At 39.9% G+C, this 25,421-nt stretch overlaps 1 protein-coding gene across 2 annotated transcripts in view; it reads left to right on the plus strand.

The window, feature by feature from the left end:
• Nucleotides 1–19,101, plus strand: part of MDFIC2 (MyoD family inhibitor domain containing 2) — a 48,322-nt gene extending 29,221 nt beyond the window's left edge. For both annotated transcript variants that reach the window (XM_065642919.1, XM_065642920.1), the window contains 3 exons: nt 8,533–8,601; nt 14,042–14,263; nt 18,842–19,101. In XM_065642919.1, coding sequence (XP_065498991.1) covers nt 8,533–8,601; nt 14,042–14,263; nt 18,842–19,101 — 551 coding nt within the window. The remainder of the gene's footprint in view (nt 1–8,532; nt 8,602–14,041; nt 14,264–18,841) is intronic.
• The last annotated feature ends 6,320 nt before the right edge of the window (nt 19,102–25,421 follow it).

A 25,421-nucleotide genomic window follows, 5' to 3' on the forward strand; every position in this document is an offset into this window, starting at 1 on the left:
TCCATAGGGCACAGCACCATATCTTTGAGAGTATTGAAGTAGCCCCTTTCATGCAAAAAAATGAGCTCGATTATTCTAATTCCACAGGGATGTAAGCAACAATTTTGCATTAATACTGACTCATCATCTGTTTCAAATTTCAGCCCATTTTAAAAATGATACTATTATTTATATTAATGATTTAAAGAAACATTTTAACGTTTACTCAAAACAGCAGAACAAACATAGAAGTTCTGCACAGGGGGCTAAGCCTACAAGCTTTTTAGTATGAAGATAACAAGCTCTTAACCTCACAATCATTTTCTTATGAAAATTGAACAAGAACCTCAAAAGGGTCAGTTTATGAGCTGCACAAAACCTGCTTGTTTCAACTTGCAGGATCTCAGGAAATTACTTTGGGATGGGGAAACCCCCAAGCTTACACCTAGCCACTGTACAAGGGCTGCTGATTCTGCACCATACCTGGAGAACAACCACGACATTACTTTCTTCCTCTTACCTTTATTTATCTGCTAAAGAAGGAGGAAGGCCCATTGCCCCCTCCTTTCCTGACTGCCAATGTTTTCCTGAGTAAGGATTGTTGAACAAATTGGTACCACCTGAAAGCCTTTAGAAAGAGGGGATATGCCAATTTATCTGCTTCCTACTCAGCTACTACAGAAGTGGGTAATGTTTATCTGCTCCCTTTACTTTTGACAATGACCTTTAATTGGAGAGTCCCAGCTGGAACCAACCTGAGAGACCTCTCCGATTTTGGCAGTGGCCCTCACCAGTCCTCACCATGACCATTAATTGGGGAGCACCACAGGCTGTGCAGCACTCCCAGGCTGGGCTCTGCTAGTAACAATGAGCTGGCTGTATTAGAGACCATATCATCTAAAAAAAGTTGAGAAAGCACTATGCCCCCATTACAACCTTTTTTAATGGGGCATCCAATACCCCGTTGTTGCAAGCAAAAAGCCTGCACCCAACCCCTCTGCATTTGTTTGTATTGCAGACACACACGATGCAAACTTTCTCTGCTACTTAGAGGACATTGCTGGGGCTTTGGTAGGCAAGGTCAAGACAACGTTAGTCTACTGTCATAAAGCATGAGGAGGTAAATCATTCTGTGCAACTCAGAAGTCATTCAGATGGTACTTTTGGCTTCCCCTCCCCGCCCCCCTCCCGCTTTTGTTCTGTCAGTCTGAAGAGAACAGCTCGTGTGATGTAATTTAGAATGGAGCTTTTTTAAAGCTTTCACTCAGGAAAAGCTTAGGGAGCTCTGGGGGTATAGCTTAGCTCTGAGAAATAGAAAGAAAGCAAGTTTGCATTGACAGCTTGATCCCAGAGAGAGGTGGCTGCCTGCTTGTCTAACAGGTCCTCTGGGTCTGGATGAGGCAGAGACAGAGGAGCAGTCATATTAAGTGAACGTGTGCTGCCAATGTTAAAGGAACAATTACCATTATTCTGCATAGTTCACTGTTTGCTACTGCTATTTCCTTCAATAAAACCTCTTTTCACTTGCCAATTGGAGCTTGTCATGTAACAATATTTCTTATGCACAATACACATACTAAAATGCCCCTGTGTTTTTAATACATTTATAGTTGTTAACAATAGTGGTATAGTGACAGAAAAAATGTACTTGCTTTGAATACAGAATAGATTGAAAAAAGAACAAGCCAGAGGCCCTGCTCTGAAGGATTAATGGGGGTTAGATTTTGCCTAATCTCTGTGTTAAAACAGTGACATCTCTTCCACTTCATTGACACCCACTTTTTCCTCTCAGATCTCCTTGCTCAGAAGGGGTTGTACACCTGAGCCTAGAGCAAAAGCTTCAATGAATGTTTCGATGTGAGAAGGTGTTGAGGAGAGGGTTGAGGATGGATGACAGGTGCTGTTCCTGGGGCTTCGGCAAGCTCAGTGCACTGAAGGTCACCCAACCAATCCTTTGGTTCTTGTGCATGGTCCACAGAGGGGTGGGAGCATGCTGACCTACCATCTAGCAACACCCGGAACCTCTGGTGTTCACTGCTCGCATCGGACACCAGCAAAACTCCTGGGGAGTGCAGTTCCTTGCAAAGCAGGACAAACAGCTGGCATTGGAGAGAGGCTGGCATTTCACCAAGGTTGCAGGAACTCTGCAGCTCTCCTCTGAAAGCTCATACAATGAACACATTGTGCTAGTACTGCACTTGCCAACGTTACAAAGCCAGACGGAAATGACCACAGTGAAGGTGCCACGGTGAGAAGAAATTATGTGTTTGTGCTTGTGAGCATGCTGAACGTAATATTTCATGCACCCAAATGAACAAAGAGCTGTTTTGAAACCTTTGTAGCACAGTCATGAAGGGAACTTTCTTCTGCCTTAAGATTCTTGTTTTGTAAGAAAACTATTTTGTTCTGAACAAGTTCATATACACAGGAAAAGACATCTTGAGTGTTCCTGGACTCTCCTACACTATCCAGGAATAGTGATAGACTGTGAGTTTAAACACATCCTTCCACTACACAGCAAGAGAAGTGTATTTAATACTGTGAGCAGAACAGTTACCATGTTTGTCTTTGCCAGAGCTGACAAGACTACACTGTTCCAAAACTACTTATTACATAATTAAGAAGCAGTGGATGTCACCTGTGTGCCCTCAGAATAGATGTTCTGCTTCTCTGGTGTCCCCTAGGAATTTTTTTTTTTTTGTGAAAAGATGTATAGTATAATACTATATCTGTTTCAGATATTGCTAATTGCTTTATCTACAGCGTCTTCTGAGGAAAAGAGCAAAGAAATCCAGTGAAGGCTACCGTATTGCAGGTTGTTTTGGAGCCTGATCTGTTGAGCTCCCTGGAATTATTTTCATTGACATCTGCTGATACTGGATCAGGCCCTTGTATAGCTAATTAAATGCTTTTCCAGCACAGTCCAGCAAAAGATGCTCAGCAGCACTTGGGAGCTGCTCAGATGGTGGTAGGATTAATAATGTTTACTAGAGTGGACAAGTCCAGCTCCCAGTAGTTTTCTAGTATGGTATGCAGATGAGAGAGAAAAAAAATAGAAGTGTTTGCTAGGAAAGTCTCTAGAAGATGTTAGATTATCACAGATTGCCACTCATTGTTGGATTCAAGTCAAAGAAAAGCTTTTACAACTTATTAGTAGGCATGGGGTTTTGTAGCCATATATTATCACATGACAAATTACAGTGAGTAGAGCTTTAAGGACCTTCTATGAGAAAAGCTGCATCTTCTGTGATTTGCAGCTCTATTTGACTGCATTTAAGCTGTTTGAATTTTTTTTTTAAGAATATATGTGATTTTGATGGTGTTTCCCTGCACCAAAACAAAATATTGACTGCCTCAGAGCTCCTCTGGCATTAATGTTGTGCAAGGATATCTTAGTGACCATAACGGTGTGTAATACCTGCTTTGGGAATAAACTTTTGGAACATAACTTCGGTGTCATTCAGAAAGTAACACAGTTGCCAAAGACCTTGAGACATGAAAAGAAGACACTGTGCTATCTTTTATTGGGAAGTTCACAAATTCTGCCCAGAGACTCTCTGATGTTTTTACTTTTCAGTAGATACTGCTTACCAAAAATAAAATTGAGAATTTAAGGGCTTTCCAAATTTAATGACACAGAGTTTTACGTGGAAAAATACATTGTAATAAACTCAGTATTTTCTGTTTTACATTACTGATAAATTTCCCAAACTAAATAGAGAGAATATAAGCATGTCCATCGGTGAGACTTACCTTTAGTTACCGTGCCAGCATATTAAGTAAAGCCCTGTCACTTCTGGCTACTCACTTCTAGTTAGGATTTTGTTTCTGAAACGTGATCATATTGGCAGACAGTCTTAACCTCATTGATGGAGCGAGTAATTAACCATGAGAGGAAGGAAGACTGAATTAATGCAGTAGTGCTGTTGAGGCAGGGACTATAATAAACATAATCATAATAATAATGTTTGTTTTCTCTTTAATTTGAAAACAACATGGTCAATTCAGATAAGATAATGCATGAAAATCTCCAGCTTCACACTCTGCAGTGAGGAATAAAGAGAATTGGAGGTTTTGAGTTATCCCTGCAATACATCAAGCAGCTGCCCATGAACACTGGGAAAGGCCCTATGATGACAAGGGTGATCTACTGACATTAAAAGAAAAAAAAAAAAAAAAAAGCTTAGTCCTCCACTTGGAGAGGAAAAGGCAGGGCTGTGTGTTTGCATTTTTGGTTCAGTTCACTTTGAGATTTACTTGCTCTGTTTAATTATCCCTTTTAGCAAAATGTCAGGAGAGTGCAGCCTTCAAACAGAAATAAAGAAACAAAAGAATAGGAAAAGAAGACTTTATTTTTCTTTACAAAAGATGTTAGGGTTGTGTCATATGATAGAGCCGCCATACCACCTAAAAGAACAAGAATTCCAATCTGTGGCTTAAATTTGACTTCAGAAATAGACACTCCTTCTCAGAGACTCCCAGAGAGGATGATCTCTTTCAAGAGCTGCTGGAGTAACAACAGGGTGCCAGAATGTGCTGATCATAAACTGGAGAAAATTAATTCAAAACAGGCAAAAGAAAAAAATAATACCTGTCAGCAAGCAGTATGTGAAATGTCAAGAGATCCTGCTGCTCTCTGGACTAACCCCAATTACTATCATGGATTTGTTTCATGGAGGCCATTTCATACCATCACAACAGCCAAAAAACCACTTGGTAGGAAACAAAACAGTGGCTGAAGGAGAATTTGGAAGATTCAATCTAGTAACAAGCCCTGGGGACTCTGGCATGGCTCTGCCGGAGGATGCACGACTGTATCCTGCACCCCTGGCCCATGGGTTTCGGTGTTTGCATTGCCTGTTGACCAGCCGAGGTTATGTTTCTGCTGCAGTTTAGACTTGACACCAAAGCTATAAAGTTCCTGTGAAAATGTAGTGATTTATCTTGGTGCTCGTCAGCCAAGGGCTCCTGGAGACCTGGTGCCACGCTCTGACACAGAGCGATGGAGAGTGCAGGTCTGTGGGCAGACACCTGTAAACCATTCGGTGAATATGCTAGAAAAGCAGTTGTGAATTTTGCTGCTGTGTTCATTGAGAGCATGAATTATGTCCGGTGTTTAATGTGGATGATGATGTCTGATGCAATAGAGACATTTGAATTAGCACATAAAAACCTTTTCATAAAGTGTTTGGTCCCCCTTCTTGCAAAGTCTGTTACAACTCTAAAGTGTAAGTGAACAACATAAAAAATCACACTGATCCCTTCAATTCTTTTTTAAGCATCCTTAAATCCATTTTTTCCACTGCTGTACATCTTACTTTTTATAGTTAAAAGTAATTTTAAAGCAAAAAAGAACATAAACAATATACACTGACTCTTGACACTCCATTGCTTTTTTAAACCAGAATAATAAAAATTTGCAAATGAACAAAAGAGTGGGAGGAAGATATCTGATTTACAATGTTTTTGAGATAAAGAACACTGTAAAAAAAGATCAATGTGAATAATAAAGCATTGTTAACTGAGTCATGACATTTCTATTCTCAGTGAAGATTTGAACAGTAGAGCTCTGCAAATGAGCACCTTGTGCCATTTTCAAAGTGGGAGGAAGACATATAATTATAATTTTTAAAGTGAAGAGAATTTTTAAAAAATCTCTGTGAAAAAGTTTATTGAAAAACATATCGACATATCAATATGACATAAATTACTTTAATTTTATTAAACTAGGAGGGGGGAAAACCTCTTTTTGAAGACCGGCTGCAGAAAGCGTTCCTTGAAAAGAATTTTCTTTATTAAAAACTCTTTTGCTAAGATGAAACAGCACTGAATGTCAGCACTACCTTATATTTATTCTGTAACTCTTCCAACAGCTGAGATCCATAAAAGAAACATATTTTCAAAACAGTTTTAACCTCCATTGTCTTGATCATTCATATTAACATTTTTCATGTCATCTATTGAAATCCCTTAAAGGAACCTTTTATTCAGTCAAAATTAATGAAGCCATTTTCTTAAACAGCCTCCAAAAAGTAAAAAGGACTTAATGTTGTGCATTTTATTTGACATACGTTTTCTGCCATTTCGCTTATTTGTGTGATGAGAGCAAAACTTCATATTTATGCTATCAAATCTGCAGAGAAAAGTGATTTTGAGGGAGAAGAAAACTAACTCTGCTCTTGCTGTGTGTGCAATTTAAATCCACAGTGAAAATACAGCATTGATCAGGTTACTCCAATTGAGTCATTTAGTGCTTTGGCATTCCTGAAGTCAAGGCCCAGCTGTGAAATCATAGTTGAGGCCAAACTTTTCTGTTAGGTGAGTGCACATGGCTCCCATTTTCTTCAAAGGGAGTGACACACATGGCCAATATTTAACTTTCACCTCTTCCATTCTTCAGCTAGCAAACCCAGAACCAATGGACTATATGCAGGCAATTTAATAGAATTAAGAATATAATCAAGATTTTCCAAGACTTGCCAGTGATTTGGGCTATATAATTCAATACACCTCAAAGTGCAGATGCTCAGCATATTCTGAAAATCAGGCCATCTCGAATGTCTTACTTTAAGCAGGTAAAACCGTAAATCACTTTGATTATTTTGGCCATTGGATCCTAACAAATAGGGCGTAGGACACCTCTTCCAAATCATAAGCTCCAATTTCTGAGTTGGCTGGGATGCCTGGGAGACTTGCCACATCCCAACCCATTTTAGGTACTGTGTTTGCATTCATTTCTCCTCTGCAATTACCTATGGGGCTTGAAGACAGCGTAGACGTCCTCTTGCAGCAGCTGGCCACTCAAAAAAAATCTAGTTTCTGGTTCTGCAGGCACCGTGGGATGGAATGGACTACTGGGATGGCCCACAAGACTTTAGGCATTGGTGCCACAGAGAGAAAAAAGGATGTATCACAAAGCAAAATCTAGCTGCCCCATGGTCTATGCAGATTTTCATTTCAACTCAAGGTCAAGTGGAAAACTTTCCTACCATCCTTGCTGATTCTCCTCTTCGCTTTCCCCCAACTCCATCTGTTCCTCACCCAACTCCTTCATTCCGCAATCGCCTCCCTCTTCTTCCTGTGTCCATCTGTTCCCTCCTTCCTCAACGCAAGTTGGGCAAGGGAAGTAAATTCAGTCATTCACTGAACAGATTTCAAGATGAACCCCCCCCTTTCAGTTCTAACTTCATTCATCATGGTAAAAATTATAATGAATAGAAATGTTGAAGGTGAAAATTTATTAGGGATTGTGTTGCTTTCTTATATCAAAAGCAGTTAAAGCTGCATATAAACATTGGCTTCATTCATTTTTTTAAATATATGGTATAATTAGTGAGAAATATTAGTGGAAGTGCTTGCTATGCAGTCCATCAACACATGCCTGTCAAAGTTTAGGATCCAGGCCAAATTTTTTTGCCAGTCCTGTGATAGATTTATAATAAGCCTATAGAAGGCTTTACAGTCAGCTGGGTCACTAATTCATGAAGTTAAAATGTGTGCAATGAGGTTAAAAATTCACTATTGATAAAATACCCCCTCCAGGGATCGCACCATTAGCTTTGTTACTGCAACAGCAAAAAAAAGTAAACCCAAATCTCCTGTGAATTACCAGTCCATCATCATAAATCAGAAAATAAGCCTTGCACAGGTTCATGATGTCATATGAAGTCCAAAATATATTTATGGCCTTGTGTACTATTTCCTGTTTCCATATGACAAAAATAAACAGTCTCTAAATCCCCCGTATCCTCACACCTGAGCTCAGCAAAATGTAATGGGCATGAAACTATGAAAGCACCCATGATATATGAGTCTCGAGCAGGTTGCTTTCAGTTGACTGTGACACCCATTCTCTCTCTGGCCTCTGCTACGTTGATGAGAGCAGTTCCCCTGGAGTTTTCTTCATCTGCTGCGCTCACTGTAGGGACAGTACCACACCCCCACCTCCTACTTTTCCTCCCTGACCCTGTGAGAGAGAAGGGAGATTTAAGCCTCCAAGTCCTCTGCAGGGAATGGGTGGCCAGGCTCTGGGGGAAGAGCTCAGCACCCACGCGGGGACCTGGGCTCGCCAGCACAAGTACCTTGGGCATCTTGTCCGTAAAGAAGGCTAAGCCATAGAACTTGGAGCTTGGGGGTGCAATTCCCTCTCTCCTCCTTTGCTAATGGTTTGGGAACCTCATCTAAGGTTTCTGGGGTGTTTGGACATGGATGGTGCCCCACATTTCCCACAGACCTCCCAGCTCCCAAATTTTCTGCACGTACCTGAAACAGGAACTTCAGTGTTTGCCAGTGATCCTCTTCCCAGAAGAAATTTTCTCTCTTAGCAAATTTTTCTTGTGGCTTCCTTTCCAGAAATGAGACAGGGAGTAACAGAAACTGTGCACCATCCCATGTAACCTCCCCTTGCAAGGTATCACACCTGTTTCTATTTGCCCCCAAAACAACAGCTCCTGACGACAATGACTGTCACCAGGTGGTTGGGGGATATACACGGGCCAAGCCACATTTATTTATAGTGTCCCTCTGCAAGGTTGTTTTGTTTTTTCCACCAAGACAGCTGCACCAGCTCCCTGCCCCTCTCAGCGCTCCCCAAGGTGACGCTGAGCAGTGAGGATCATCCAGGTAAGCTGCTGGCCCCATACATGTGTCACACCATGCAGAGATAGCCCTGGCATCCCCTCCCATTGCTGATGGCAAACAAATTATGTCCTTTAGACTGGCAAGAGATAGTCTTCTGTTTTTCTTTTTACTTTTTCTTTTTCATTTTTCAAACATGGCCATCGAAACCTGGGACTTGGGTTTCATTTTACTATGAGTCTTTTCAAACCAAGCGAGTTCATTTCAAGCCTTTATGCTTAGAAGTTATCATACATCAGTTCTGATGTAGCTCTGCCTGCTTCATCTCAGGACTGAATGCACGTGGCACACAGCCCTTTCAGTGATGAGTATGTGATATATTAAATAGGGAGTGACAGCAGTGCATGGGATAATGAATGGCAAGACAATCAGCCAGGAGTTCCTTTGGTTCTCTCACTGCACTGATACACAAAGATGCCTCATGGTGAAATTGAAAAGTTACACATCCTAAACTGCTAGAGGTTTCCACACAGTTCACCATTAACCCTATGGAGTCTTTGCCACAGGGATCTGAGGCAAAGGGCCACTGCCAGGATGGATTTGGAACAAATGCCACCAGCGAGTAGAGCCGCAGGCTCCCTTGTCCTTTGCTTGTAGGACGCATATGAGCCCTACATAGGGTGATAGATCAGTTCTCCTCTTTGAGTGGCAACTCTCCCTAACCTGTTGCTCCAAAGAGCTCTTTGTCATTACCCATTTTGCTGCAGCCCCCATACAGCAGAACAGAGCACCTCTCATCTCCCCTGTCCCTTGCCAAAAGCAGACTTAGGGCCCTTATATCCTGTTATATAAAAGCTGATTTCAAAAGCATGATAGGAAACTTCAGATTCCCATTCTCCAAGGCTGCAAGACCCTGGTTTGTGCCTAGGCCAATGAAGAGAAAAAGAGGTCAGGGAACCTACTGTAAATGTCAGTCTCGGTATTGCTGCTCCTCGCTATTATCCAGAGGGATCTGGGGCTGGCATCAGTGGAAAGTAAGTGATTTACTTTGTGCTTTCTTGAATTTAGACACTATAGTCAGCCGCCTGAATCACCTAACTTTAGAAAGACTAGAAATTTCATGTAATTATTGAGACTACTTCTATCTTTAATACAAACATAGGTGAATGATCCCAGTCTTCCACTGCAACAGCCAAGGCAAGCCCCAGCTTGCCCGTATGAGGAAGAAAGTTGCTTCTACAGGGTACTGTTTAAAAATGGCACATTGTGGGAGTTTACCTTTGCCTAACAGTCAACACTGGTTAATCCGAGCTTCCTTCATCATGATATACTTACTATTTTCCCTTTTAATTTACTTCAGTGGATGATTTCTACACATTAAAAACATAGACATTTGTGAATATCTGAAGCTGAATACAGGCTCTTAAAAACTAACAAACTTGATCCTCCTGCCCTCCTTTAATTGTATTTTATTTTTACATTCTCATTTAACAGTAATCATAAATAATATCATTTGTACATAATACATTTTTAAAGCTTATTTGGGTCCACTTATTTGTTCCAAACTCTCGCCCTACTACTGTTCCATGCAGCAACAAACTATAAAGGAAAAAAAACCACTTTTTTTTTTAATGCTGGTCTAGCATAATCTTTATTATATTTCTTTAGACACTTTGTGCAAACATTAAATTGATAAAAAGCATAACGTAGATAGAGCCACAGCTGAACTGAAGGTAATTGCATTAAAATGAAATGGAGACCTATAATTGTACACTGCTTTAGCCTCTATCGCACTGTTTTGTGGAAGCAAGGATCTCACTTGTCATAGCAAGTTGCTTGTTACAGTGATTGCATGAAGACTTGATCTAGCTGCACAAGACAAGTATAACATTACTTAAAGGGAGCTTTTCAAACTAAGAGTCTGACACTAAAATGTACTGTATTTTCAAAAATGTAGTATGCTTTAACAAACAGAAGAGTCCTTGAATGACAGCTTTTGTTACCCTTTTGTTTGATGGTGCAGTATTGAAAAATTCAGGTTATGTCTATGCCTTCCTATTTCTGGTTTTGATTTCTCTTCAACAGCACTTCAAGAATAAAAATTGACTCGAAGCATGAATAGGAAAAGTCGGTGGATACAGTAAATGTTAGTCTGGCATTTACTGATTACTTTTGTCTGATTTTTTTCAGTTGTGTTTGCTGAATGCTTAAATGCATTCTGTGGGCCATTGTATTGTTGCAGAAATGGGGAACTCAACAGATATATTGAGATTTAAAATACACCCAGTTTAGACTTTTGCACCAATTTTGAGAGTAGAAAAAGATAGAAATCGTCATTCTTGTCTAGACCTTTCCGTATGACCCATGTGTATTCAACTGCTCAGCCTGTGTGTAGTTCTCAGCCTAGACAAACAAGATCCATTTGTAAGATTGGCACCTGAATAACAGGCGGGGCATGTGTCTTTTGGACTCATGAATCAATTATTATCCAATAAATCCAATGCATAAAAGAGACATTGGTTCCTCCAGAGCTCTGCTACTTCAACTAGCACAACCTTTCCTGGAGACAGCATGTTATTGAATGGAAGTGCAGGAAAAATTGTGGTATGTCATTGATTTATGAACACTGGAAAACAGTGGTTACTGTAGGTGTAAGTGCATCCAAAATGAATGAATTTTCATACTTTGGAATCAAGAGGCTGGTCAAGGGGTCAGAGCGGGGGGGTGGGAAGCTATATGTACTTACTATGTGGAGAAAACCATAAACAAATTATCACAGATGGGCAAAATCAGACATGCTTTGCCCAGGATGCTGGTTTCTCATGACCAAGTGTACAACGTGCAGTCAAGCACCACTGTGCTTTGCACTGCTGGTTCACATCCGGAGGAGCCACCACCTCTCCTGCCCCTCCCAAGTCTCGCCTGTGGCTTTTCTTCCTCCTAACGCTCATAGAACCTGACAGTTATAGGTTTCTGAAACTCCTTTCTGTGCTTACTGCTGTCTTACTGTCTCCTTCCTTCCACTTTTCTCTATCCCACTGCTCTCTTGCTGCCTAAGGCCAACCTGTAAAGTCTCCAGGACAGGGAAAATCCTCACTCCCTTCATGGTAGACTTTTTCATTATTATAAGCTCAAAAATCAAGCCAATACATCTGACAACACACATTTTTAAAGCAGTGATTTAAAGTTGAAATTAAGATGAAATGTTGAAAGGTTTAGAGGGGAAGCTGTATGAGGAGTGGCTAAAGTCACTTGGTTTGTTCAGCTTGGAGAAGAGGAGACTGAGAGGAGATCCCATCGCGGTCTACAGCTTCCTCACAAGGGGAGGAGCAGGGGCAGGCACTGAACTCTTCTCTCTGGCAACCAATGACAGAACCCAAGGGAATGGCACGAAGATGTGCCAGGGGAGGTTTAGGTTGGACATGAGGAAAAGGTTCTTCACCCAGAGGGTGCTGGACACTGGAACAGGCTCCCCAGGGAGGTGTCACGGCCCCAAGCCTGACAGTGTTCAAGAAGAGACTGGATAACGCCCTCAGACACATGGTGTGAATTTTGAGGTTGTCATATGCAGGGACAGGAGTTGGACTCAACGATCCTTGTGAGTCCCTTCCAACTCAGGACATTCTATGATTCTATGATAGCTTAGTATTTCTTCTTATCCTCTCCCAAGGTTTTACTCTGCTAACCTCTACCCAGCTTTTCTGCTTCTACATTTTTATCACATGAAAATGGTATAAAATGGCATGAAATCTGACTTTGAGTAAAAATTTCAATGAATTGCTCACTCATTCTGTAAGTAGAGTCATAGAAATCATAGAAAAGTTAAGCTTAGAAGGGACTTACAGAAGTTGCCTTTACCACAAACTTGGGCTAACCCTGCAGTGAGAGCTGATTGCTGGGGTCTGTGTCCAGCTAAGCTCTCCACACCTCCCCAGCCTCACCAGGGGCTGCCCTGGTGCTTTAGACCTTCCATGATGAAGAATATGTCCAATATGCAATCCCAATTGACCTTGCTGCAGCTTGTGACAATGGCTTCATATCCTTTCACCTCTGTGTACTTCTAAGGAGGAGCTGGGGGGTCTGACTTCTTCATTACCCTGGTTATGAAGTGGAAAACAGTATCTAGCATCATTCTTTGCCTTCTCCAGGCCAACCAAGCCTAGCTCCTTCAGCCTCTCCTTATATTATATATCAGGTGCTCCAGACCCATTGCCACCTTGGTGGTCTTCACTGACACTAGTGAGACCTCAAATTCTTGCTTCCTCCCACTTCAAGCCGAATGGTCCCAGTGGTCTTTCACTTACCTTGCAATCCACCCATCCCATTCACACTTCTTCCTTTTGGTTGCAAGGTTACTAAGGGACAAAACTGCAGTCTCACCAAGGTTTCACTATCAACCTTTTCTTGGCTTTTCTTTAATATATGTCAAGGGTCAAAGGCACCTGAAAAACAAGAGATATGCAAGTCTCTCTTCTGGCTCCTTGCAGCAGAGCACAGACTAACTGCTTTAGAGCACTGACTGTTCCTCTCAGAAAGTAATGTTTGCAAAACTGAGGTGTTTGTAAAGATTGATTTTCTGTATATAGCTCAACAGCAAGCATATCACAAGATTTAAGTAAGATAAAAAGTGAGACTGTGCTTGATGTGAGGTGCAGGAGTTAATCAGCTGTAGATAAGAACTGACAAGGTTTTATCATCCCAGCCACAGAGAGAATGACTGTCTTTCTTGGCCTCTTGATCACTTTGGAGAGTAAGTGGAACTATATATCAACCCATGTTTATCTGTGCCTGAGAAGTTCTTTGAGAATAAATTGAGCTCAGAACTCTTCTTAACCTTTCCCCTAGTTGAGGCTTAAAATTAAGCTCTCTTTCTGGTTTTTGAGCTGCCTCTCTGGCACACTGACAGCATGTGAAGTATCCCATCTTCTAGTTGACTTCCAGGCCAACACCACAAGTGTGGATGCAGTTATGAAATAATGAATCTGGATGTTAAACAGAGACCATATGGCTTTCTTTGCTACAAGATGGTGCTACAAGCCATGGTGATCTGGCACATCTGCATCTAGGTACCACCTACACACACACTGTTGGCTGTAAATTTAGGGAAACAGAGCTGCTGTTGAAAAAGAACAAGATAATTGTTTTGCCTTCTTTTACATCACAAATTGGAGTTAGGATATCACACTCGAAATAGATGTCAACTGAGGCAATAATTCTGTTCTCTCTCCTAAACTGATCCTACCCAGTGGAAGTGAATTATTACTTAGCCTCTAAGTCCACTGGGTTTAAGAGCTAAGCCTTAAAACGCAAGTTCACAAATACTTAAACTATAATTAAACTTGTGGAAAGAGACTGAAATAATTAGGTAAGTAGGGTTAGGGCTTAGAAGTAAACAACTGTAGGCTTGAAAATTCTACATATGTTATTCTTTCAGATCTTTTAGTGTTGCAAACAAGTCTTTTTTTTTTTTTCCTAATCCCACCAGATAACCAGCTTACAAATGAAAAACATACAGATGAAAAGCCTATGAAAGATATTGTTATGAGTTCTGTCGCAGAATTCAGCATCACAGATGCTCCATCAAAGGGTACCAAAAATGAGAAGAAATTGTCAGATGCGAGCACATCATCCATTGCTTCCCTGGAGAAATGCAGAGAATTCACTTACATTGAAGATGACGCATCAGTACATCAGAGAGACAGTGACGGTATGTTTTATAAAACAGATCTCATTTAAGCTGATTTCTAAATAATGTCCATTCCAAGAGCACTATGTGTATCTAACTTGAAATAAATGCTTACATGCTGAACAGGAGATTCAAGCACATAGCCAAAAGCAACATTAAGTTTCCCAGCAGACTTTTTTTGTGATAGATGAGAATCTGTAGAAGATGACCTTAAATTGACAGTGATATTAAAGTCATAGAAGAGGAGCTTAGAGCCTATTGTACAACAGATCATTTATACTTTTGTAATATGTCTTTGCTCAAGACACTAGTGTTGGTATCAGACAAAGAGAATATCTCACAAGGACACATTTCTCCCAGTAACAGAGGCTGCTGATTTTGCCATTGGTACTGCAGCAGCTACTCTAGTTGCTGAACAGATGCCATGTTTGGTGGTCAGTTTATTACTTATGTGGACTTGCAGTTCTTGTATGGACCACTACATCCAACTCTGTCATTCTGCTGACCCATCACCAAACCCTTCCTCGGCTGACTACACTGCAAAACTCACATGGGTGAGAATGAGGAGCTCTCTTCATACTCTGCCCTGCTTCTGCAGAAAACTGTCTCTGATGACTGGGCCAGGTGGATACAAGTGTATACGACTCTTGGTTAGTTCAGTATGCTCTGAGTTTTGAAAAAGCATATTTGAAAAAAAAAAAAAAAGTGCTATGAAAGGTAGTTACAAACCAAAATTGCAGCAGAAGCCCAATAGTTCAAATGCATGTTCATAAATAAACATTGCTAAAACGTAACTTGCTCTGGGGCTAATAATCAGAGTTGTCCTACCTTTTCCAAAAGGGAGATGAAGCTTTTTATTGTGTAAAAGCACAAGCTAAAGAGCTGCATACCTGTATTGTTTTTGTAAGAGCTTCAGAGGCAAGAGTATAACCAAGATTTAAGGAACAGAATGGGTTGTGAATACTTATTACAGACCAAAGGGCATGACTCCTGCTAATCTAATTAATATAATACCCCTGATTTTAGTGAAACGATGCTGAGAAACAGCTGTTCCTGCTTATTCCAGTGGATGTGAAAAAAAGGGGCTTCTGTGAAGCATTTTTGAAGTTTCTTATGCGTGCCTCTTACAATAACGGATTAATGTGTTATATCCAGTGAAGCTGGGATCTACCATGTGTATAATTTCACAGTTCCTAAATTAAGAATTTTTAGAGATAGATCAACACAATAAACCACCATGTTCTTCAGGAACCGTTACCATCTCTATTGTATCACTGACCCTGTAACAGAGGCATGTCTCTGATACATCTGTTAGAATACATTTAATTTCAATGAAGGATCTGAGGTATTTATTTCATTTAGGGGACTAGTCTTCTCGTCCAGACACTCACTATTTTCTGAGTTTGCTGACTATCTGATCTGGCCTCTCAACCATTACTGGCACACAGGTGTGTACCATGTGATGCAAATAACAGATTTCATACTCCTTAAAAAAGCTAAAAGTGAAGGAAATTAACAAAAAAACCAATCTGTGCTCAATTAATAATGTTAAGGGCTGGATGGAAGCCAAGGAAACCAAAGGAAGCCAGATTTGTGGTTGTCACTGCATACTCTGTTCACTCTACTCTGACAAGTTACTGCTTATTCCACACACGAGGCCAAATCCTGTTCACTGGTGCATGGAGAACCTCTGAAGGCAGAGCAATAGCTGAGGAAATACATGGTTATTTTGTTCCCAGAGCTCAGAGAGGAGCAGATCCAAAGCTCACAGGTGTCGCCAAGGGTGGCCATTGTGGCTGGCGCGAGCTTTGGACCAGGTTTGTTGCGGGCATCATCTGCGAGAGCAGAGGGTGAGCTGACAGCCTCCAAACAAGAGCAGGAAACCTTAGAGATAAGGCAGGCTAGCAAAATTATTAGAAGTTCTTATTTTGTGGTAACTAATCTACTAATGTAGAGAACGAGAGCTGAGGTCGTTGTTCTCACTGAGATAAATGCAGTAATGCCGTTTTGCAAACAGCAGGGAAAACAGAAGAGAAAACAGGAGATTGCATCTTCTTCTATGCAGTTTGTGGCTAATTTATTTTCAAATCTATAAATGAATGCATAGGAATGGATGTTTAATTGCTAATATCTATTATTTATATACATTACCCCACTTAAAACAGGACAAAAAAGCCTCATACATGCAGATTTTTTGAAATGTGTTACATCCATTATCACAGTTCATGGTGTGTGCTCTGATGGGAATTTAAAAGCATCTTTACTGCACATCACAGACTCTGTGCTAAAACATTACTTTATTATTAAAATCTTGTGCTTTTTGTGTGCTTTCTTCCCTGGATGAAGCACTAAGAATCATATCTATTTGCTCCATATTACATAAGCACCATTATGGTTAACACATTCAGGAAAAAAACTGTTACTAGAAAACACATCTTTGGAGAGGAAAAAATTCGAAAGATCCTTAATTCATATATAAATTGGGATTTCATCTCTCATATCTATATATAGCAAGGAAATTTCATAAACATAAGATATCTTAAAAGAATAGCCTTAATTACACCATGGACTACTGGATAAAATGATTACATTTTCTACACTGTAAATTTCATACAATTAAATGCAGCAGTGTCACCTTATAAAATGTTTCAATTTTGTAATTATTTCAGTTCATTTAGTTAGAAAAAATATAAGCATGAATTTACTAAGTATCACTGAAATCTAGTCATTCTTATTCTACAGAACTGACTTATAAGTTAGTTGTGCTTGTCTGAACTTAAATAGATTTTGACATGTTTAAATAAGTATTAAAATTGATAACATTGGTGATAATGTGCTACTTAGAAAGAAGTTCAATCACATGCTATTTATTTTTGCTACCTGCTTTAGCTGCCTTTTTTTATAAAGAAGCTGGAATGATTTTTTAGTTTTGTTTTTCATCAAGAAAGCTTTCTTAAAAAGGAAAAAAAAAATAGAGCATAATTCTGGAAACTTCCTGGCAGTGAACTTTATGTTACGTGAGATAGAAAATGCCACAACAGAACCAGTGCAGTTGAATGAGTTCACAGTTAGTCATCCTAGGGCAAGAAATGTGGTTATAACCATATGCTTTCCTGAAAGAACCAATGAAAAGGCATTCATATTGTTGAAGGCAGTTTTCCTTTCCAAAAACAAGGAGGGAAAAAAAAAATAAAATTGAAAGGTCTGGGTCTTTGCGCTCCAACTGGATTCACACAGTTAGAATCTCACACCTGCTCCGAGCCCTGCCGCGCTGGGAGGCAGCCTCCCCAGATGCTGTAGTTTGAACCGTGGGTAGTTAATTAGTTGATTTTTGAGGGGAACAAGTATAACACAAAGTTTTCGTTGCCGTGGCCAAGATTTCAGTAATACTCACTGGTTTTAGACGCATGTCCTAGCTGATATTATTTTCTAAACTTTTGTCACCTTTCAAAAATTGACAAGTTTGTGAATGAAAATGTGAGAAACCCATTTTAGTGGAGAAGGGTAAGAACCCTGGGTTGAGAATCAATCATCTCACTGCCCTCCGTAAATGCTGTTGTCCAGACTTGCTGTTGCTCCCTATCTTTGGTTAGGCAGTCTAGCTGCCCTTAAGCATTTTTACTGAAACAGAATACTTACAGAAATAAAACTATAAGCAGACGATGAGTCTGTACTCTTTTTTTTTTTCCCTCATGTGTGAATTTGGCTTTGTTCATAAGATCACCTCAGAAGATTACCCAGATGCCAAATTCAAACCATAGACCAGGGGTGAACTATCCCATGCATCCAGACTGACCATATACAAAGTAAGAACTAGACCTGGGGAGTCTGAGGGCCTGATCCACTCTCTACAAAAGCTTTGGGTGCTTGGACACTGACTTCCAGCAAGGATTGAATCAGCCTATAACAGACTGACAGCCCAGAATAAAATTATTTCAATAAGAAGGATTCAGTTCTGAGTTCTTTCATATGCAGGCAAAAACGCCCCTGAGAGATTTTTGGGGTTTATTTTGTTGATTTTTCTTTTGGTCTTCCTGGAAATAACAGGAGCAGCCTGATGATTTTTGTCTTTAATTGCAACTTCTTAGAAAAAGAACATAAACTCCGGTGTTACATGTGTTGGTCAAGTAGCCCAAGCGGCATCACAGAGCAGCAGCACTTCCAAACTCCTGCAAGACTGCGAAGCCCCCAGCAGAGCATCCCTGCTGAGAGAGGTTCACTCCTGTGCTGAAAGTTATAGCCCAAATACTTCAAGAGTATGGAATCATAGAATCATTTAGGTTGGAAAAGACCTCCAAGATCATAGAGTCTAACCACAAAGTTGATTCAGAGTACTATGATTCTACTTGTTCCTCTGAACTTCATTGCCACGGAATATTTTCATTCAAATTATTTTCAAGCTGCCATTGTTTTTCCAGTACAAAGAATATAGAAATTAAATATTTTCATTTTACTCTATGGAAGTAGTTACCATCAATGTATTTTTAGGCTGCCCTGTGTGCTGCCTTGCATCTCATTTCTGTGTAGTCACACTAGCCCAAACCTGGGTAATCAAGCATGCCCTTTTTCTTATGTCTCGCTGCTTTTCCTTTTTCTTAGATGAATGCGCAACACTTATCCTGGCCTGCTTGTTCTGCCAATTTTGGGACTTTCTTATAATGCTGCCTGATACCTGTGAACATTGGCTGACAGATACCTGTTGTCCATCCAATAGATACTACCAGACCTCCAACGAAGACCACGCCAACAACGATTGCAACTGTGACTGTGACATTGATTGCAGCCTTTTTGAGTCCTGCCACGAGACTGGTGAATGCCTGGAACTTGCCATGGAGATTTCTGAAGTATGCTATCGCTAAGAGGAAAATAAGCGAACAAAATTCCTCAAAACTGCCTGAAAGTGAACTGACAGAGTACAAAGGAGATTTTTTTTTTTTTTTTTAAGGTAATAATAATAACCAGAGTCTTTGCCAACCAGGGCTATGTACATCACGCTGCCCCCACTCTGGAGGTCTATATATCTGTACCATTCTGGTTGTATGATTTCACAAATTGCTGAAAACAATAAAGGGCAAAAAGATCTTTTCCTTTGCCACAGATGACAACAGAATTCCTAAGTGCCAAGTGTGCTCAATGCTTTACCCACTGTCAGTCCAAGGCTTTTCTAAACCTCTAATTGCTGTAAACACAGATTTCCCCATTCATAAACACAGGACAAATTAGGACATTATTTTAGGACTGATATATATTAGTTAATCTTCCTAATGGATTCGTACCTAAACATGTATTACACATTGTTGGTTATAATTAATAATGAATGATATAGCATCATTTTATAATTAAAAATTTATTTATTCAATCTCTTAAAACATACTTATATGCTCAGTTTAGGTAGAAAAGAAAATTAAATTAATTAGAAACCATGCTAGCAGTAATTACAGCAAATGTCTCTAAAAATCTCCAGTGAATTTTGTAGAGGAAGCATTTTAACAGGGTAGTGCAATTCGACAATGTATTAATGTGCGTGCCTATGGTTATGTAATAACAGGTTATGCCTATTGTTCATTAGTTATAGGAAAGGGCTCCTGAAGTGTAATTAGCCTAGATGGGAATTGACTGCACACTTCCAGAGGAGAATTACGCCGTGGATAGCCAGTAGTAACTCCTTTGCCTGGTTTTCATTTGTAAGATTTCTGCAAGCAGCAGAATATTTCCACCTCTTCTAGTGGAAACAGGCATCTCCACCTGTGCACAAAAGATTACAAAATGACAGTATCTATCCTGGTTTTGCTTTCAAACTCCCTCTATCTCTTTTCTGGTGGCAGGTCTGATTAATAAAAAGGAAACACATATTGCACATTACACATATGACAACAAAAGCATGTAAATTCAGCTGCCTGAGGGTGCAGAATGCACATATTAAACACAGAGGAAAATACAGAGTTGCTTGCTGACATTAGATATTTATAGACTAACACCAAAGTCAGTGTTTGCTTTGTATAGGCACTAAAACTTCTCCCAAAAACCCCACTGATTTCAGTGCAGAAGTGCTTGGGGAATCCCAGACAAGAATTGTGGACAAGATGCCAAGATATTCAGCATTGCTGAAATCATTGAAGCCACTCGTTTAATTATCTGAGTTTCAAATCTGTAGTCCTGACACACATTTAATGGAAACAAAAATTCATGTGAATTTCCTTTTTTTCCCCTCCACTTCTGGAAAATTTATGCTTTCAAAAAATTAGAAAGTAAGAAGTAGGTAGAACTGCTAATGATCTTTGCATAGGTATCTTACAAAGTTTAGCGACCTAAGGACAACAAATCTTAGAAATGCAGTGAGCAGCCCAGCATATTTTGTTTGTGTGCTCCTTCCAGGACATGAGTGGGAAGTAGAATAGGTTTGCTTATTTTAATTGCAATGTCACATTGTGAACTGTAGCCATCTAAAGGAACAAAGTCATTAGCTCTTAATTGCCAGACCTGCACTAGCCTGCCAGGTGGGTCTGGACCCAAACCCAAAAATCACTAGCCACTGCCACCTGGGAGGCACTGGTTTTGCACAGCAGGGGCATTTTAATGCTCCAGTTTGCACTCTCCCACAGATTTTTGATCTTAAACCTCCCAATATTGAGACAAAATTAAACTCTCAGTGCAACATATCAGGCCCCAGAGGCTTGGATCATTCCACTTTCTGGTATCGCTTGTCCTTGATGAGGTAGCAAGTGGGCCTGTATGAATAAAGACACTGACCCAAAGCATTTAATAGTCAGAAAAGGAGAAATCTTGCCCCGCATACCATTTCTTAGAGAAATACCAATAGAGATGCACATCATCAGTCCTTGCTCTTGATGCTGCCATCCAAAATGAGAGATTTCATGTGCAACAGCTGGAAGTAGCCCAACAGAGGGAATCAGAGGGTGGCATAGCCCAAAATGCTGGCAGTGAAGGACCCAAAGGTGGAGAACTTGTCTTGCAAGCCAGGATGCCTTCTCTCAGCTCTAAGCCTGTAAGATAATAAACATTGACCATATTGGGATCACCCATGGCAAGTGAGGTCTCCATGCATCAGATGTGGAGCTGAATTAAGGACTACTGGCACAATTTTTTTTTTCTTTTTTTTCTTTTTTTTTTTTTTTGTTCTTTTCCTAGGAATCATCATTCAGAAGAGCTTATTTCATGTTGCAATCCATAGGTTGTCAAACTGAGGTCATGTCTACTCTAAGGCATGGGTAAGGTCAAAGACAGACTTAAAATGGTCATGACCATAGCCATGGCTAGACAGGATGTCCCAACAATACGAATTGAATCACTCTGTGGAATATACTGAGAGCTGCTGTTGTAGTGAATGGTAGTATTTTAAATAATGCAGCAATATCTCCTTACTTAAAGTGTACAAATTGCTCAGTTTCCTGTTTTAGGAAGTAGATTTTTAGAGATGTTCTGTATGAGCAATGAAAACTTGAAAAACAATCTTAGTTCATACAATGCAGTAGAAGCAGCAGCTTATGATGACTTTGTTTTCTGCTATAAAATTGTTAATTGTAGTATTGTATTTTTCATGACACACAGGAACTGTTTAATACATTGACACCAGAGTAAGTCAGTCAGACTTTTCCATTAACTATTCCAGAAACTAGGTTTCCTCTTTGGAGAGCCATCCTATTCCCACACTAAACTGTTCCTAGGCCAGAAAAATACCCATTTATCAGATTTGAACATGGGTAGACATTCCAGCGAAACAGAAATATTTGGAACTATTCAAGGGTGTTTCTGCATTTTCTGTTTACTGGAAAGAAAGGTCTGAGCACTTGAGTAGGAGGCATTTGGGTGGATGGCTGTTCTGAACATGTTGGACTCAGCTGTGCTCCCAGAGAGATGTCAGCTCTGCAGTGTGTGAAACCAGCTCCTCAGAACAACAAATAGAAGTTATGATTTTGCAAACGGGAACATCGTTCCAACGCAACGCCTCTCCTCAGCACCATAAATGCGCTGACAGATTGGCTGGGGGAAGAGAGAGACGGAGATAATAAAGAAGAGCTATACTGCTACCTTCTAGAGGAAGGTACCATGGGATGCTCTCTAAGGATCTCCTCTTGGAAATGACCCAGCAGTCTCATTCTTAAGAAGAAAATGTCTTTTCACCTCCTTTCTCTGTGTTCTCAGGACACAATACAAATTAGGACATAAACTCTTTACAGCAGAAATTGTCATTTACTAAATATTGTACCGCACCCTGCACAGAGAGGACTAAATGTAAAAGGCCTCAGGGTGCTTCTGAAAGGTGATCTCAAAGGAAATGAAATTCTCTGACTGCAAATGAACTTTTCTATAATGTTGTTCTGGTGCCTTACTCTCCATGCATACTGTATGTCCCTTTCCATATGGGGCTAACAAAAATTACCCCATGTACAGCCCCAAATACAGGGACGGAGCATATTATATTACCTCCTTTGACTTTCCCCTGCTTCCTAGAGCATTCTGATCATTCATACTCTCTTAAGGAATCACAACCAGATCTTCCAAAAGTCAAGACAATACACAAGTCTGCCTTAATTCCAGTGCTGCTGAGGTATTTGGATGGAGTGCTACAGCTGGGCTCTAGAAGATTTTGGTTCTCAGGAAGAAAGCAAAATATGGGAACAACTAAAATGTCCGCAATTGTATTTCTCCTATTGTGATGCTTCCGCAGTATCAAAAAATGTTCAATAGTGTTGGACTAAGAATGTATGTATCTATTAAATTTTTCTTTTAATTACATGAACTGGGAAGTTCCGTTACTTTAATCTTCATCTATCTATATTTCAGGCCTCTTAAATGCAAGGTAAGTTTTCTATTACACAAGAAAATAAGTTTACCAAAGAGACTGGGATTTCCAGGCACTGCTCCACACTATCATTCACAGTAACTGAGTATTAATCATGATTAATAATCTATCATTCCTGTGGTTTAAAAAAAAAAAAAAAAAGCTAGGGAATTATTGAGAAACTGCACTTTTTCTTAGCACACTTCATGTAATTGCACAATGGAACAATTGTATGGAATTCATTATTCTGCTGGTAACGATCTAGATTTCTTTAACATTGCACACAAACAGGAATCACTGCCATGTGATTCATGTGCCATGGCCTGTGCAAAATGAGTAGGTGGGTGTAAGCCAATTCATAATGGATGTGTGCCCATATCACAAAAACCACCATTATAATTGGTACCCTTAGGAAAAATGCCAAGATCTGAGTGTAAACAGAACATTTTCTGTCCCAAGAGCTGCCTCTTCCATGGTGAGAGTTGAAGCAAAATAGAAAGAGCAATGCTGAACTGCATCTGCTGCCTCTGTAAAGGGCTTCAACCTCTTGAGGTATCAGCTGGAGTCTCAGATCCCCTCTAAAATAAAATAAAAATCACTCTGAAGTCACAAACATATTGTGCTTCTTTCCTCTCCTTCACTTCAATGATGACCCATTAAAGTCATTATGGAGGTTGCATGAGTATAAAATGAAAGAGAGACTGTTGTTGTCACTAATTTGTCCTCTTTCTGGGTGTAACCAGAAGGGAGCTGAGAAAAATCTGTTATCACTAAATAAAAGGTGTCTATTCATCAATTCTCATCTGAAAACTAAGAAATCTACAAATCAGAAAATGCTGAAAGTCATGGACTTATCTCCTAGTGCTTTCCAGTGATGAGCCACTATTCTCCTTGCATTAAAGAAGGACCACGGACTTCCAACAGGCAATTTCACAGGCTGCTAGAGTATCCTGCTTATGAAATAAAAAGAAAAAAAGATGTCTCGCGGACACTCTGTTGGTGGCCTGCCCGAGCATAGCAGTTTAAGTGACAAAGTAATATTGGAAAAGTCTGCTTCCTTATTAAAGAATCTTGTAACTGAAATAGTCAATCACATGCTCATGCCACAGTGTATTAAAATGACCATGGCACAAAGAAAGGAAAAAACCCACCTTATATAAGCACACAAGAAAATCAGCATCAATAACATTAAAATGAGGACTCAATTTCTATTGCCAGTTTTGCCATGATTTCCACAAAGTAAAAAATAATGCCAGAGAGCAGTGAAGAAAATATTATTAGATCAACTGTATAAAAAGCGTGAGTGATTCCATTAGCAAGCACAGCTGAGAAAAGACAAGATTTAAATCAAATCTAAATATGATAAGATTATACAGCCAAAGTGATATGTCCATTTTAGAAAACATACAGGATAGGGACAGAAGAAGGAAAACAAGTGCAGAATTTTGGTTTCATGCTTTAAAACATGTTCTATCGTACATAACATTTAAAAATCTGATGCAAGCATCCTGTTAGCTCTTCAATTTTGTACTGTAATTGTTCTAGTTAAGATGTGCAGTTAATTTACAGGGACACCCTTTGTTCATCTTTATTGCAGTATATTTGCATCATTCATTCCCTCAGAGTGTCAATGTGCCTTATCACTTTATACAGTCATCATACATACAAACTCTTCTGCTCAGAAAACAGCAAAGCTGCCCACAGAACCACAGTTCAGCTCCTAAAAATTTTGGAGTGTTGTAATGTGTCTTTGAACCACACGCAGGACAAAGAAAAATGTGCTGATGGCTGGTGTTAAATGGGACAGTCAATTGTTTAAAGTAAGACGATCAGTTTTTCTAATTTGTTCTCTTTTGGAACAGGAGAGCTCACCTTGCATTTCATGAGCCTTTTCATCAAAAATGTAGCTGGAAAAATATTTCTCCAAGAAACTTTTTGATAGTACAGCATCCCACAAAGCCTAGTCTTTATATAAAGAGAGACAGGTAAAGGACTAAGAAGCAGAAGGAGATAGAGTAGTTTTGGGTAATGTAACTGATCACAGTTGTGACTGGCTCGTGATCGCTGATTGTTCCCTGGAACAGTTTTCTCCTGTCAAGGTAACCTTTGTGATTTCTGCTGCACCAGAGGCAAATGAGCTGTGGTGCGAAAGCAGGACGAGCACCAGCGGGTCTTTGCCCCAGCTGCTGTAGCTTTCTGCTTCCTCACGTGCTGCCCACTCCTGTCCTCATTTACATCCAGATGAGCTCTCTGAAATAAGTTCCATTTGTAAGGCATTTCAACGTAGTTCAAAATCAGGAGTGGGGAGGACATGCATCAACATTCCTCTTCTGAAGGATATAATCAAATATTAAACCATTTGAAACCCCTTGATTT

This window comes from Caloenas nicobarica, chromosome 11, assembly GCF_036013445.1.
Source record: "Caloenas nicobarica isolate bCalNic1 chromosome 11, bCalNic1.hap1, whole genome shotgun sequence".
NCBI lineage: Eukaryota > Metazoa > Chordata > Aves > Columbiformes > Columbidae > Caloenas > Caloenas nicobarica.